Source organism: Syngnathus typhle, linkage group LG2 (assembly GCF_033458585.1).
Source record: "Syngnathus typhle isolate RoL2023-S1 ecotype Sweden linkage group LG2, RoL_Styp_1.0, whole genome shotgun sequence".
NCBI classification, from domain to species: Eukaryota; Metazoa; Chordata; class Actinopteri; order Syngnathiformes; family Syngnathidae; genus Syngnathus; species Syngnathus typhle.
The window spans coordinates 3,800,288-3,815,966 of NC_083739.1; the positions used below are offsets into that span (position 1 = coordinate 3,800,288).

Consider the following 15,679-nt stretch of genomic DNA (forward strand, 5'->3'; position numbering starts at 1 on the left):
ACTTAACAGAACACATACACGACCCCCCCCGCCCCCACAGGTGTAATTATAATATGGTCCAGTTCAAATAAAAAAAAAGTTTTAATGAAGTGCAGACAGTCGTGCGAGAGGTGCAATATGCGCTCTAAGCAGCACATGCAGGCAAGAGGGGCTCTTAGACGCCCCCCTCCCCAGAAACCCAAGTTTTGCACTTCATTAAAGCTCCACGTTCAACCACTTGAGTGTGCAACTTGAATGAGCATTTCAACAAGCGCTCGACACGTTCTCACCTTTTACAGCGGCACCCAGGCACCGGTAAGCACCATGCAGCAATCTGCGAGAAGGGAGCACGAGATACAAGACGGGACGGGACGGGACGGGCCCCACGTCCTGCGCGGCCTTCCCCTGAGCATGGAACGATCTGCGAACACAAAGGCAAATGAGACATGCACGAGGTCAAACGTGGTGCAGGTCTGAAGAAGAACTTGGAACAGTCAAGCTACACACACGCACACACACGCACACATATATATTATACGTATAGTTCAATAAATAAATAAATAAATAAATAAATAAATAAATAAATAAATAAATAAATAAATAAATAAATAAATAAATAAATAAATAAATAAATAAATAAATATATATATATATTATATACACAATGTTTTTTCTTTTTCTTTACAATGGTTGGAATTAGATGAGAGGTGCTTCTTACGTCCAGGCCTGTGAGGGAAACGCCTGTACATTCACTTACCGCGCGACAAATAAATGACATGCTTGGCAAACGATTTACAACTTATTTGCGTGTCGATTCTTTGGGGGGAAACAATTAATTTATTTAGGGTCGTTTATAAATAAAAGCTGAATTAATTTCTAACCGGAGGGTATTTTTTAATGAATGAGAAGTATGTTTAGTTCTATTTCTATTTTCATACGCTGCACTCGACCGTTGTTGTTTTTTTTTCTCCTGTGATTTATTTCCAAATGAGCTGAGAGGATGCCCTAGAAAAAAAAAAGGGGTGGGGGGGTCGCTGGACTGAGGAGAGACATTTGGGATGAGTCATTTTGACCAAAAACTAAAAACAAAGCCTCCTCGGGCTAAAATCCACGAATAGAACGCCCGACTACGTCGTCATGCAGTCGTATTATAAATAGGACGATTTGTGTGTCCACATTTAGTGGCGGGATGTTGTGGCACTTTTATGTGGGCTGAGACAAAAGCAAAAGTCAGCCGGAAGTGGCCTCTGCGTTTTAAATAATGACCGTGTCAGCTGCACAGGTCAGAGAAAGGAATAAAACCAGCACACACGTTGCAAGTGAAAGCGGATGTTGCCATTGTTCCCACTTTCGATCCCGAATGACGCTCCAGAAGGACAGCATGAGAGAAACACAAATGACGCTACCGGCAAAATATGCCACACCACAGATGCTCCAAACTGTGCATGGACTTTACTTTCATAGGACCTACGCGCACGCACACACGCACATATACTGCTAAGGAGTGTGTTGGACAGTGCCCCCTAACGGTAGTGTACCACAAATCAACATGCGCGACAAGAAAGGCGGAAATAAAAAGAAATGGACGTGCTTGAAAGGGGCCTGCAGCTTGTTGCCGTCACAAATCGACAATTCAAGTCAAAGGAAGACTACACAATTCACATGAGTAAAAAAGTGTTGAGCAGCTTGTGGCTCTGCGCGAGCGCGCGCACACACACACACACACAAATTAAAACGTTTTATATTATATAAATAAATTGCGTGCTTATGTTCTTATTTACGATTGACTATTAATAATAATTCTAAAATCCCTAAAATGAGTCGGAGCAAGTTAAAAAAAAAAGTGTGCGATATAAAGTATATATCAGTGTCGGTATTTTACAGCATGCAGTGAAATTAAGGGCGAGCGAGTGCCAACCTGCTGCCGAGCAGCGATCGCAGCAGCACGGCCATGCAGTGTCCGATCCACTTGCCTGCGTGCTCACCGCTTGCAAACTGCCTCCTGTGGCCCACATGAGACGCATGCATGCAGCCAACCGGTCGGTCGGTCGGCCGGATGGCCGGCCAGCAGCTGCGATTGCCGGACACTTAGGATTATATATGAGGTGTATATGTCGAAGGTTTGTCAGCTCTTGCGGGCCATAAAAGCCACTTAAATGACACCACGTGCTTCCCAAGCACCATTCACAGGGCCTGCTCCGGCCAATTGACATAATTATGTAACCTTGTAAAGTTGAAAATAGCCCAAAAGAGGGGACTGTGTGGAAGAACCAAAGGAAGGAGGATTCAAGACGATGTCAATGTAAAGGCCGCGTTGCAGGGGCCTAAAGTGGACGCTGATTCTCTCCGCCAAGCAAGCAATTTTGATTCGGAGTTAGGGAGGTAAGTCCTGTTTATTACTCTGATATTTTATCCCTTACAAATTTCTTAAAGCCTCCTGCTGTGCATGCTTAAAACAAACAAACAAACAAAAAAATAGCGCGCGCGCACTGCCGTCTTGTTGCGTCAAGAGCGTCTTGTAAAAAAACAACTTTTGCAGGGGGAAGTCGGAGAGGGAGTATTATCTCAGGTGGACGAGGGCTTCCCTTCTTTCTCCTGGCAAAACAGGAAACACTGTCTGGGAACGAGGGTGATAAAGTTTTATGAGGGCTTTAAACTTCATTGCGCGTTTGTCACTCGGCTTTTAAGCAGACTAAAACAGGCAACGCTTGAAATGAGACCTCACCCATGCACTTTTTCAGCCATTTGATGACATCGCCAGTAGCTTGTCAAATGTCATAAAAGGGGGCTACACAAACAGTGCGTGTAATCATTTTATTATAGTTACAGTCAACAGTGAATCGCTGATTCGATTATTCGTCAGGACCGGAAGTCTAAAGATGACAGCCCCCTCCACACACACGCACGCACGCACACACACACACACAAACACTCACATCACAGTATCATCACACACAGTCGGATTACACACGAGTTCATTTATTCACAATGACACATCGCCGAACGCAGAAAATAACAAAATACATGGAGCACTTAGAAAAAAAAAGTTTTTTGTTTTTTTTAATCACATGACGTAGGAGGTAAAGTTGACGTGGTTTCCTCATCCAAGTTCTAAATAAATTCCATTTAGGAATTCGGTGGACGTTTGGCTCCGCAGCGCCCCTCAACTTCTTGTATAGGCAGCAAATTAATTCATTTAGCAACGCAAACCGATTGATCAGCGTGAGCGAGAGTCAATACATTGGATTCCGAACTGCAACGGCCGACACATAATTGCTGATGGAAGAGTCACGCTGCGGTGTCATGACGTCATTGCTCCCCGCAGTTCATCCGGAGGTCAGACAGCTGCTTGCGCAAAGTGTGTTCGGCCATGCCCTTATTCCTTGACTTTAGTCTTGGAGTCCTTCTTCCATTTCATGCGCCGATTTTGGAACCAGATCTTGATCTGTCTCTCGTTGAGGCACAGCGTGTGCGCGATCTCCACGCGCCTGCGGCGGCTCAGATAGCGGTTGAAGTGGAACTCCTTCTCCAGTTCCAGAGTCTGGTAGCGGGTGTAGCTCGTCCTCGAGCGCTTGCCCTCCGATTCTGACCGATTGCAAACACAAGTTAGCAACGGGCCAGACGGTCGCGCACAAATTGACACATGCACGTAACAAAAAAAAAAAGAAAAAGAAAAGATTGGGCTACCCTTCCTGTTCCTTATCAGGGAGTCCTCACTAAATAATAAAATAAATAAAAACCTAAATAAATATATATAAACATATTTTTTTATGTTGTAATAACATGTCAAACGCGTTTCTATGGTGACTTGGACTGGCGCAAAACATGCCAAAGGTGCTGTTTGTGGTGGTAACAACCATTGTTGGATGACTGGTTTGCCCATGCATCTCACAGCTCGGGGGTCATGGGTTCAAATCCACGCTCTGGCTTCCTATTTGGAGTCTACGTCCTCTCTTTATGGATAATCAGAAATAGATAAATGTTCACGCAATATATTTACAATTTAGCTGCGTCTCGCTAAGCATTTTTATTCGTTGAAAATATATTTTTCCATAATTATATTGTTGAAGTATCGGCTACACACACACACACAGACACACACACACACACACACACACACACTCTTAAAAATACTTTGTTAGAAACAACCCAATTTGTGTTAAAAATTGGACCAACCAAGGATGTCGAGCCAACTTCCTGGGCTCACTGTAAAAAATTTACCGTAAAAGTTACAGTAATTAACTGGCAGCAATTAACCAGTAACCTACTGTAAAAGCATTTTACAGTAGATGTACTATATTCCCCATTTACAGTATTGGTGTATACTGTAAAGCAAAAACCAGTTGTATACTGTGATTTTGGTTGTATTTACAGTATTAGATGTTTTAACTGTATAATGTGTGTGTGTGTATGTATGTGTATGTATGTGTGCATGTGTGTACGTAGATACATATGTGTGCATGTGTGTGTCTGTGCAAATACGTTATAAATATTTCTTTTGATTTCAGTGACGGCTGCACGTGTCTAGTATATTTTGACTAAGCGCTAACTTGCTAAAGATAACGTAGCATGTTGCTCTGTGCTTCTATAAATCGAGTGCTCACAATTGGATTAATCGACAATAAGAAGCGTCCATCAAAAGTGTCACCAAAAGAGACCTATATTCGGCTGACATTGCATGCTGATTACGGCTTGGATGGAATGTCCAAACAAATATTACAAATGAGTTTCGCTGTGTATTTTCTGAGGTACAACAAAACATTATCCCTGAAACAAAATAGTAGCCTACTTATGGAATGAAGGCCTGGCGTCGGCCGGGTCCAAAACCATGTGAATATGAGCATTTCATATATTATGCCCCGGCTCAATGCCTACGCATCCACTCGGGGGCTGCAGTGCGTGAGTGGGACATTTGGAGCCGTCCCGCCTGCCTGGCTGCAGGGCTCTTTGCAAATCAAGCCCGTCAAAGTGTCCACTGTCCATTTGCAGCCCGCAGCCAACTCGTGGCTCCTACACTGTCTGCAAAAGAGTGCCTGCATGCCTATTCAAATCTTTTCGAGGTGAAAAGTTCAGGCTCGGCTAGGGTCAGGTCACTAGTGTTGCCCAGAGTTCAATTGAAGGCTACAGCTTCAAACACGCGCGCAGGCTGATCATGTCAAAGCGGCGCCGAGGAGTTGCTCAAATAGAAGCAATAAAGACAATACTATACGGATGAATTTGGAAAATATGATTTGATAATTTTGTCACAATTTGATCCTCCGGCCCAATTACTGCATCATAAATCAGACCCCAGATCACCTCTTCGCCGTAATAGAGCAGCTTTACGAGCAATGGATGCCTTTGTCATAAAATTTATGGCCGCGAGTTTTTATTATTTCCTGCGTTTGGCCTATAAAACTCAAGAAGCAAAGTGGAGAGCGCCGGAAACGAAGCGCGAGCAGCCTGAAAGAGGGACCGAGTTTACCGTGGCTCACGTGCAGTTTGGTCATCCACGGATAAATCTGCGGTCCGTGCTCGTCGCCTCGCTGCGCGCTGGCGTTGCGCGAGCCCGTTTGCGCCTTCTCCGCACCGGGGGCGCCTTCTTGCAGGCTCCGGGCGCCGCCGGACTTGGCGCTCCTATCTGGCACTCTGTCTGCACCGCGGCCGCACGGGAAGCCTCCCGAGCGCTGCGCGACCGGGCCGGAATGCGCGCAAGCCGGCGGCGGCGGGAGGGGAGCCTCCCCCGGGCTGCCTCGTACGCTGCTTTGCATCGCGCCCCGTCCGAGCGAGCCGGCGGATCCTCCGTGACACAGGCTGGACCCGCGCCCCGCCACACTGAAGCCAAACATTGGACAACTTGTCTCGCCCGCCTGCTTCACACAGCAGCTGTCAACATAAGAGCTCATTTAAAAAAAAGAAAAAAAAAAAGAAAAGAAGAACCGCTTTACACCTTTAGCAACGAGAAGCTTGCGCTTATTCCCTGATTTGTGTTGATCATTGCTTTTCTTGCTCGCCCAGTTTGGAAGAAGAAGAAAAAAATTGGCCTCTCCTAAAAAAATAATCCAAGATTTATCGGTGGACTAGCCTTTGGTATCTTTTTTTAAAAAAATCCTTGATCCCATGCGCGCTGCCCAAATATGGCCTATTTGTATGGGATCACGTGCGCATGTTGGCCACTCATAAATTGGCGTTGATACTCAACGGGGATATTGATGAATAGCAAAAACGTGTCCAGTAAACTTTGAGCTGCTGCGGCTGGTGAGTGCGGGGGAGCACGACGAGCATGCCTTTCGCAAAAAAATGGCAGCACAGTAGAACAAGAGCGTCATCTGCTGTTGGGAAGGGGACAGGACGGCCCCGGACGGTCACGCGCGCAATCGAACGCGCTCCCGTCTCATCAAAAGAAAATCTCAGAAAAAGGCATGAATGCCGATTTCATTGGGGAAAAAAAAGATACAAAACGAGTGGAATTATAGTGTTGCAGCTGCGAACGTCATCTAATTTTTAATCAAGCAGAGGTCAAAACATTCAGCACTTCTGGCGTCCATATGAATTTTTCTTTTTGTTTTCTTAATATTCTGCGAATTTGCTTCCACGATATTATGACCAAACTAACGTCTTCATGCATTAGACTTTTTTTGAAACGCCCCGCAACCACACCGTGTTCCCATACAAAACACCTCACAAAAGGCCAACATTTATTTACAAATATTTTATTCCATGATACACAATTATGACAAAACAGGAACTTTCAAAAAAAAAAAAAAAAAAGAAAGAAAGATGGACGAGTACAAATATATCTCCGAAGGAACTGTGGGTTCGAACAAAAAAGGGTTGGGGTGATAAGCGCCATTTGGTGTTATGCGTTGACTATCAAAGCAACTAAATGCACATTTATCCTTTAAGGATTTGCATAAAATCGTATTCATCTGCATGGTAGAAAAAGTCCTGCTCACAAGCAAATTTTTCTACGTGTGTGTGCGTGTGTGTTTGTGTGCGCGCGCTACAGTTTATTCGTGCAACGCTCAAGTTTCTGCAAGACTTATGTATACATGTTTATCTCTCTCTCGCTATATATAATATATTCAAGTAAATGACACTGTGACCAAATCAAGGGTCCAACTCTTTCCTTCCGTGGAATGTTGAGACTAACGTATAACACTGTATTTGATGCAGAGACTTCACAGTGATGCTTTGTTTGCGTGGGGGAGAATAGGTTATACTGGCATTGGAAATAGAAATTAATACTTTTTTTTTTTTTAATTTCCACATTACAAGTGTGACACTGACGAGCTAAAAATCAACAAAACAAAAATTACATAAAAGTGATCCAGAGTCACAAGGTTGAGAATGTGGCTGAAATTAGTGGGATGATATTTTGCAAGACTCCTCACCCCGGGGTGATATGAGGAAGACGAGGGAGGGGGGGGGGGAGCCTTCATGCAGTGGTCCCTTTCATCTCCATGTTTAGGTAGTAATGTTGGGCTTCTATTTTTCCACGTGGCTCGGACGATAGCCTATTCCTTCTTTTTTTCGTCCTCCTTCTCGTCCTTGGCCGCGCTGTCGTCGCCGCCGCCACCGCCGCGTTCGTCGTCTTGCGTGGCCGCCGTGGATTCGGCTCCCGCCACCGTGGAGCTCAAGTTGCTCTCCTTCTTCCACTTCATGCGCCGGTTTTGGAACCAGATCTTAATCTGGCGCTCGGTTAGGCAGAGCGCGTTGGCGATCTCGATGCGTCTGCGACGGGTCAGGTAGCGGTTGAAGTGGAACTCCTTCTCCAGCTCCAGAGTTTGGTAGCGAGAGTAGATCTGACGTCCCCTGCGCCTGTCTGACCCGTAGCCCACTCCTGCTGGGGGACAAAGTCGCCCGTTCAATATGGATATATATTTACAGTATGTATTTATTTGGGGGAGGGGGGGGGGTGCGTTCCATGCGAGTCCCGCGTCTTGCTGTCTCGATAAATAAAAGTATAGGGAGCTACAAGTGTTCGGTGCGCCTAAACGCGGGTTGTTTGTTTTGCACATGCATGCAACAAGGCCCTGGCCGCCGCATCTACAAGTCAAGGAGATACAGTCATGTTTTATGGGGTCATAAAAAGTAGCTTACTCTCTTGGTGAGACAAATCGTAAAACGGGGCCCATTTCCTGAATTTATTTGCCGCTAGTAAAACTCACCGCTGTGTGAGTTCATGCGCTGCATCCACGGGTAGATGGGGATGTTGCTCTTGTGCTCCTGGGACGCCCTGCCCGGCTCCAGCGGGTAGTCCTGGCCAAGGTGGCTTTGTCCCGCGTTGGCTTGCCTGCAGCTGGGCAGCACGTCCTTGTCCTGCAGGAAGACGTTGGAGCCGTAGTCGTACTGAGCCCGGCCGGAGGAGCCGAACACTACGTTGTCCTGGGGCGAGTAGAAGGGCCCGGCGGCGTAGAGGCGGTGGTGGTGGTGGTGGTTCTGGCTCACGGCGGCGCCGTACGACGAGAAATGCCGCACCGGGTCATAGGTGCTGGAGTTGATGGGCACGTTGGGCAAAACGTCTTGGGCGCCGGAGAGATGGCAGGAGAGCGACGGGTTGGTGAAATAAGAATTCATACCTTGCCTCGTAACCCTCCTCGGCAACTCTCCCCACTTCGTTATCGCTCGCTTTTCAATCTCGCTTCCCACTAAATCTCCCTCCCGCGCGTGTCAGCCAACCACACCTTTCTGCGAGCTCGTCTTCTCTCGGGTTTTCCCCCCCCTTTCTTTCTCCTCGTGTACCCCCCCACCCCCGATCGCAGCTCCACTCGGGTGCCTCCCCGCTATTTGGACGATTCGGTATTATTAATTTGCAATCTCCGCTTAAGACGCACAAAGTCGAGCGTTAGAGCAGAGCCTTGGCTCGCTCGCGGACAATATGACAAAGTCAGCTGACGCGGCTCCACCAATGACGAGGCGGCAGAGCGGCAGAAACTGTAGCTTGTAGCCCAGAGCTGGAGCATTTGAGCAAAATGCCGATGAACACTCCAAGCCGCGCGCGCACACACACACACACACACACACACACACACACACACACACACACACACACACACACACACACACACACACACACACACACAGCCACGACCAAGGCAGTGTTTACTTGGATAAAGGCAATTGTGACTGGTAATATTCCATTTGAGGGAGCAGATTAGCATTCAAATCTCCACCGACACCGAGCTCAGTTGAAAGAGATATATTATGTTAACTATACTGTATGAGGGCTTGTTTTGCGTCATATATATATAAATATATATATATATAAGTATAAATGTATTTGTGTTTGTGTGTGCGTGTGTTTGAACACAAAAACTTGCACACACATACACACACACGCTTCGCATTTTACATTTATCCATGCAGCATGGAAGACTTCTTTTTTTTTTTTGTCAAGCTTTGGCGTCAAAGTTTCCGCGGCGCGATGGATCGTTGGACGTGTGAGCAATTTCCAAAGCTTTTTGCAGTGAACAGGGGGAGGTGGTAAGAATGCGTTTATGGTCTGGCTTGTGTGAGGGCAATAAAACAAGTGACGTTCCCCCAGCTCGCCCAAATGCAGCAAAGCGAGAAGGCTGCCTGCAGGCACAGAAAAAAAGTAAGTCCTTTAATGAACATTATGTCTGACACTCTTGCATAAAAAACACACACACACACACACACTCGATCCTCAGAAAGAAATTCCGCACACACAAACACACACGGCCTTTGAGGGGGAGAGTTTTAAAGCAGGTTGGTTGCCGTCATACGTGTGCATTCCTGCGCCGTGCAAGAGAGCAAGCAAACTGATTATTATCTTCGTGGCAAATAATGGCTTTGGAAATTGCTTTTGAGGCGCACCACCAACACGCAAAACTTGAGCGATTGTGATTTGGACAACCCCAAACGGATATTGCTGCCTACTTTTGTTCTGCCTTAACAAATTGTCTGACAATGAATTAAAAAAAGACTTTTATTTTCATGTAGTTGTCATCACGTAACATAAAAAAAATGAGTCAAGGATTTTTCAACAGGTTTTTTTTTTCAATTCTTTATATCGCGAAATAATCCGTCGCGATGGAAAAGCGCCTTTACGGGCTGCGTTTGTTTGTTGTGGACTTCATTGATTTTGGCGTGCAAGCCTCAGCCGCTCACAAAAGAGACAACAAAGACGAGGAAGTGACTTGCCATAAAACCTTCCTTCCCTTCCCTTCCCCGTATTTGGGGCCATGTGTGAGCGACCATCCGCCTTTACAGCAAATGTTTGCAGCATGCGCGTGCTCGGGATCTAGAAGCAAGGTCAAAAGATTGCAGTGCGGCTTTTATTTATTTTTTCGAAATAATACTGTAACTGCAGTGGAATCCGTCCCCCGCCTCAATTAAACAAATGATTTGAAGTTGTAGCATTTTCCGAGCCCCCGTGCAGCAACCAAGGCAAAATGTGTCAACAAAGAGCGCCCGTAAAGTTTTCGGTTGTAAATAAAAGCTGACGAGGGAAGGCAAAAAGTCAGACTGGAATGCAGCACAATTAGAAAGGTCAGCCTTGCCCTCACTTTGTACGCTTTTATTGCGGCCCAGCAGGCGCGTCAATTGCATGCGCGCCTCCAAAGCAGCCTTTTGCCTGCACTTTCCCCACCGCGTCTTTTGCCCGACTTTATCTCGGGAACAAAACAACAACAACAAAAATCCTCAACCAAAAGGACGCCTGTATAAAAACATTGAATTACTTCATACATAGCTATTATTATTATTATTATTATTATTATTATTATTATTATTATTATTATTATTATTATTATTATTATTATTATTATTATTATTATTATTATTATTATTATTATAAGAGTAGTGCTGATGTCTGTAGCTCTCAGGTTGGGGCAGAAGAGCCGTATTGTTGAAAATAAAATGACAATAATAATAATAGTAATAATAATAACAATTACTAATTATTAATATTATTAGTATTTTTATTATTATGATAATAATGTTACTTCAATTGTGAGCCTTTAACAGACCAGCTGGACCCATTTGAAACTCAGCTGTTTTTTCTTTCTGTCTTTTTTTTTTTTTATTGTGACTTAACATGACACAGTTATTTTTCTGTCAAGTGTATACCATTTCGACATGATCCGTACTGATTAAAACGCAGCAAGGGAGCTTAAGGCTGGTAAGCTCTGATGTTCACTAATAAGGACTAATTGTGTTTGTAACAATGTAAAGGCATCTATAGGCACTTTAGCGTGGCAGGCTGGCTCAATTACGGCCGGAAGTGTTCGACTTTGTGCTCGTTATGCACTCAGGAAGCCAGTACCCAGCGAGCGTCATGTTGATCCACACGTCATAAATTAGGACCATTAGTGGGCAAAAACTTCGGACCTGTCGGGAGTTCTAAATGTGGTGATGGGGACAGATGTACGACTTCAATGGACCTGTATTTAACAACACAAAACGTGGAACAAAAATGGATTAAAAGGGACCATTTGCTTGTGTGTGTGTGTGTGTGTGTGCAGGCACAAAAGTGGACCATTACAGCAGCAGAGCCTCGCGGGGGGACAACAGACGACTTGCAAGGGCGGCTCAGAAGGATTCGAAAGGCTTCAAGAAACACCATTTGACAATAAATACACTTTACTTGCAAGCTCCAAGGACGCGCAAATAGCACACAATTCTAGCTGCATGAGTATAAAATAGCTACTATGAAACACGCACACGCGCGCGCGCACACACACGCACAGCTTATGTCGTGTGGTTTGGTATTATTAGAATTATGTAAGATGTATATAAAAATATATTAAGGACATTAAATCGGTTTTAATGATTAATTGAGGCCCAAACACAAGATATTTCACAGACGCACGTACGCACATTGCAGCTGTTACCCGCACATGTATGCTGGGATTTTTTTTGGTCTACTTCCGTCAGGGAAAAAGCTGGAATGCGTTTGATGACTATTTCGACATATATCTTGTCGCTACTTAGAACCACACGCGCACGCACACGCACTTCTCATTTGACGAAAACCATGATGACAATACCTGATGTGAATAAATATGAACAACAATAAAAATGCTCATGTGACTTGGATACATGCAGAAAGAAACGTAATGTGTGTTGATAAATACAAAGTCGAGTGTCTCCAAGACGGCATTGGAAAAGCAGACCAGCGCGCACACGCGCGTACACACGCACACAAACACACACGTGGGTCAGCTGACATCCGCAGTGAGGCGGCTCAAAACAACCGCTGCCCCGCCCACTTCCCCCCTGCAAAACGGCTGGTCGCTAGGGGGCACTGTAGGGTCCTACCACAACATCAGCTTGCCTGTCTGTGTGATAACACGACGGCAGCCTGTTGGCAGACACTCGAATCTATCAACAACAACGACGACAACAACATCAACAATTTATAATCCACCACTCAATAATAATCATGGTAGGTCTTGGAGAAAATGGGGGGGAAAGGGATAAGGCGTCTCCGGTTAATTGCTAGCAGCACAGTGGGCAATAAGCTTTCAAATGCTAAGCCGTGGTCGAGTCCACGCAGGTGCTCCTGGCCGTCAGCAGGCTAGCTAGCGCGGCCGCTGTGGCGTGGGGGCCCCCACAGCTGGGTCCCCACGCACCTTGCCGTCATTTCACAGGCATCTGCATCGTCCATCAGGACACGGGCGGCGCGGCATCCAAATACGAGCAGCAAGGGAAGAGAAAAATTCGCCGTCCTACCTGAACGGCGTCTCTGCGGGGGCTTCATCTTGCAGGATGCCCACGCTCGCTCGCTGGCTTGTTGGCTGGCTCGCGCGCGCGCACGCACGCACGCACGCAGCCTATGAGGATGCAGCAATGCAAAAAGTCCATTCGTGCAGCTCGCTTTCCTTCCGTGTTCCGGAGGGAGAAGGGCTGCAGGCTGTCCTCGAGATGCCTGCCTGCGGCGTGAAGGCGGCCGAGAGAAGGTGAACGAGCGGCCGAACCTGTTATGTGCATGTCCCCACGTGAGCGTGGAGAAACGGGGGAGCTTTTACACGACTGCAGCCTGCTCTGCTGGCGATTCAAAGGAAGGAGCGGGGAATAGACAACAGCATAAAGTTCATGTTCATAGAGCGTGAGCCACGTGGCTCGCCGCAGCCAATCACGGCTAGCCGTGAGTCGTAAACTTTTATTACTCAGCTGTAAATTTCTCTCTTTAACAACCAGGAATGTTTGCACCCATCTTTGCCATTCCCCCTCTTTCCAGTGCAGCAAATATGCAACACGAAAGAAAAAAAAAAGAAAAAAAAAAAAGGAAACGTCCGCAAAAGACGCAGCTCCAATGCGGATATTTGTCCGTCAGTTTGAGGCAAAGAATGACACGCTGCAGTCGATATTGTACGCAAAGCAAAGTGTAAGAACGCCATTAGAAGTATTTGAGATCAAATAAACAAGCGCACAAGGAGAGACGAAAGTGGACTGGAATGAGAGTCAGGACCGAGCCAGTTGGAGGCCCCTCACATGACGCAGCGCGTCCAATCATGAGCGCGCACGTTCTCGTCAAGTCAGCCAATTAAACAAACTTCAACATCTTTTCAACTCAACGACGCGCACATTGTAAATTGCACAACTTCGATGACGAAATTCCTTCAATAGCAATTTCCTAATGCGCCACCGTCAAATTCCAACACGGAGAAAACACAACTCAATTGGCCGAATAGCAAACCCGAGTCATTTGAAATTAGAAACGAAACGACACTCAACTCAAAACAAAACGAGCCTCTCCCATTTGACGATGAAAAGAATGAGTTGATTTTGCCATGGGGAAAGGCCAGCAGCCAGCAGACACAAAAGACGCAAAAAAAAAGAAAAAGAAAAGCCGCATGCGAGTCTTGCCTTTACACCACCAATAAAGTTTACAACAGGTACACTAAAGTTTAGTGCTGACAATGTCAGCCCTCTGGTGAAAACACGCACGTAAGATAGGCTGATGTGTACACGCCAAATGTTGCCACAAAAGACACATCCGGATACAAAATGCGGCCGCGCGTACAACTATTTTAAAAATAACATGCACCATGTAGTAGTAATTGTACAGGGCATAACAAAATGAATGTAAAAACTGAATGTGATGATTGGATGGAAGTTTTTTTTTTTCCACACTACAAAAAAAAATCTAAAATGCTATATGCGCACTCGTTCTGATGACGTTCGTTTGGTTCTGAATTCAACGGGACACACAATGGAGATCACGTCACCAATACAGAAATAAAGACAACAACTTAACGGACAAAACGATCGTTGACTTTTGTAATAGGCACAAAGCCGAAATAATTGGGATAAACTACTTGTGAACTCAATCTAAATTAACAAAATCATTCTTTTTAAAACTGCATTATTGTGAATGATTTGACAAAGGGCCATTTTAGCTCGTAGAGAGTTTATGAATGAGCAGTCAAGTAGAAAATGATTGAATTCAAACTCAAGCATGTTATTTGTCTCGAATTTAGGAGGTGCTTGAAACAATCCACGGCAATATTCATAATAAAACAACTCATTTAGAACGCACTTTAACTTGTCGGGAATGGGATCACACCGATTACATTATTTTTTCTGTTTTCTGTTTGCACACACAATTTGCGCATATTTGTTTGTTTGCCCCGACATGATGTTTTGTATCTTTTTCTTTTTTTTACACCAAAATAGTAAGAGCCATTTTTTTCAGTGCAAAGTAAGTTATTTCATTATAAGAGCGCACATGACACCAATTGAACGTAGAGCACGTCAATTGACATTGTGAAATGTGAATAAGGGGGAAGGGAGCAGACAAAAGCATCATTGTTTTAACGTGCAAACACGTTTCCACATCTATTCAGTTATTTTGTTCATTGAAAAGCACCGAGTACCGCTGTAAAGTTTCTGTTCGATTCACGGAAATATCTCTGAGGTGTGTGTGTGTTCCAAGCATGAAGGCAGCTTTCTGGGGCTTTGGGCCTGACGTGTGTGAAACCGGCTCACAATTATGCTGCTATACGAACCACACCTTGCTTGCTCGCTACCTTGATAATAACGCAGCCAACGTTTATTCAACTCAAATATTAATAATTTCAAGATTCATTAAAAACGCTCCCTGAAGACAGCAAGTTTTTATTATCTTATTATTAAAGAGATTCATCAAATGCGAGGGGGGTGGGTGCCTTAGGCTTTGTGCATCCCCGCAAAAGGCAAATGAAAGTATTTTTTAACAGCAAATATATATATATATATATATGTTTTTTTTTTCCCCTTGGTCGGTCCAGTTTTTTTTAAGACAGCACTTTTAAGGGTGTATGTTGATATTATGAGCTAATTTCTATGAAAACAATAAAAAGAACAATAATAATAACACGCTCTGTGTTTTATGAGGTGAGAGCCTAAGGCGTTATTCTTGCATGCATTTTAGTGTGTGTGTGTGTGCGCGAGAGAGAGAGACAGAGAGAGAGAGAAAGAGAGCGCGCGAGAGAAAGAGAGACAGAGAGAGACAGAGAGAATGAAGGCAATCAATTAGAAGACGCATGTAATAAATAGAAAAGAGGAAAGAAATGATTGTGAGGCATCCTCTTTATTTGTGATTTGACATCAACAATGGTGGGACACAAAGTTGTCTTTCACAGGAGAAACACCATGAAACGAGCGTAATTGTTAACATCAATATATAACAAGACATACACAAAGGTTATATTCAGTGCAAAACAAACAAACAAACAAACAAACAAACAAACAAACAAACAAAAAAAGAAAA

General features: G+C 44.8%; 3 protein-coding genes and 1 long non-coding RNA gene across 11 annotated transcripts in view; 1 reads left to right on the plus strand and 3 right to left on the minus strand.

The window, feature by feature from the left end:
* LOC133166880 (homeobox protein Hox-C4a-like) overlaps positions 1-15,679 on the minus strand; it is a 42,155-nt gene that overhangs the window by 13,006 nt on the left and 13,470 nt on the right. For 5 of the 6 annotated variants that reach the window (XR_009717876.1, XM_061297258.1, XM_061297278.1 and 2 more), the window contains exons 1-2: positions 12,658-12,805; positions 270-400 (exon numbers count right to left, since the gene is read on the minus strand). The gene's annotated coding sequence lies outside the window, so the exon portion shown is untranslated. Of the gene's footprint in view, positions 1-269; positions 401-12,657; positions 12,806-15,679 lie in introns of those variants that run through there. The other variant, XM_061297251.1, reaches the window with a different exon arrangement.
* Positions 2,780-6,524, minus strand: hoxc5a (homeobox C5a). Of its 2 annotated transcripts, XM_061297358.1 has the most exons (3): positions 5,909-6,524; positions 5,444-5,844; positions 2,780-3,564 (listed from the first exon to the last, which is right to left on the minus strand). In XM_061297358.1, exons 2-3 carry the CDS (start codon positions 5,805-5,807, stop codon positions 3,356-3,358), a joined length of 573 nt encoding a protein of 190 aa, XP_061153342.1. In that variant the 5' UTR covers positions 5,808-5,844; positions 5,909-6,524; the 3' UTR covers positions 2,780-3,355. The 2 variants fall into 2 exon arrangements, with proteins under 2 accessions (XP_061153342.1, XP_061153332.1); XM_061297348.1 differs by having other exon boundaries at positions 5,444-6,524.
* hoxc6a (homeobox C6a) lies at positions 6,656-8,690 on the minus strand. 2 transcript variants are annotated; one of them, XM_061297336.1, is made up of 2 exons: positions 8,130-8,690; positions 6,656-7,801 (listed from the first exon to the last, which is right to left on the minus strand). In XM_061297336.1, exons 1-2 carry the CDS (start codon positions 8,536-8,538, stop codon positions 7,476-7,478), a joined length of 735 nt encoding a protein of 244 aa, XP_061153320.1. In that variant the 5' UTR covers positions 8,539-8,690; the 3' UTR covers positions 6,656-7,475. The 2 variants fall into 2 exon arrangements, with proteins under 2 accessions (XP_061153320.1, XP_061153311.1); XM_061297327.1 differs by having other exon boundaries at positions 6,656-7,804.
* LOC133166954 (uncharacterized) lies at positions 12,275-12,985 on the plus strand. Its single transcript, XR_009717881.1, has 2 exons — positions 12,275-12,370; positions 12,596-12,985. It is a non-coding gene; the product is annotated as an uncharacterized LOC133166954 (long non-coding RNA).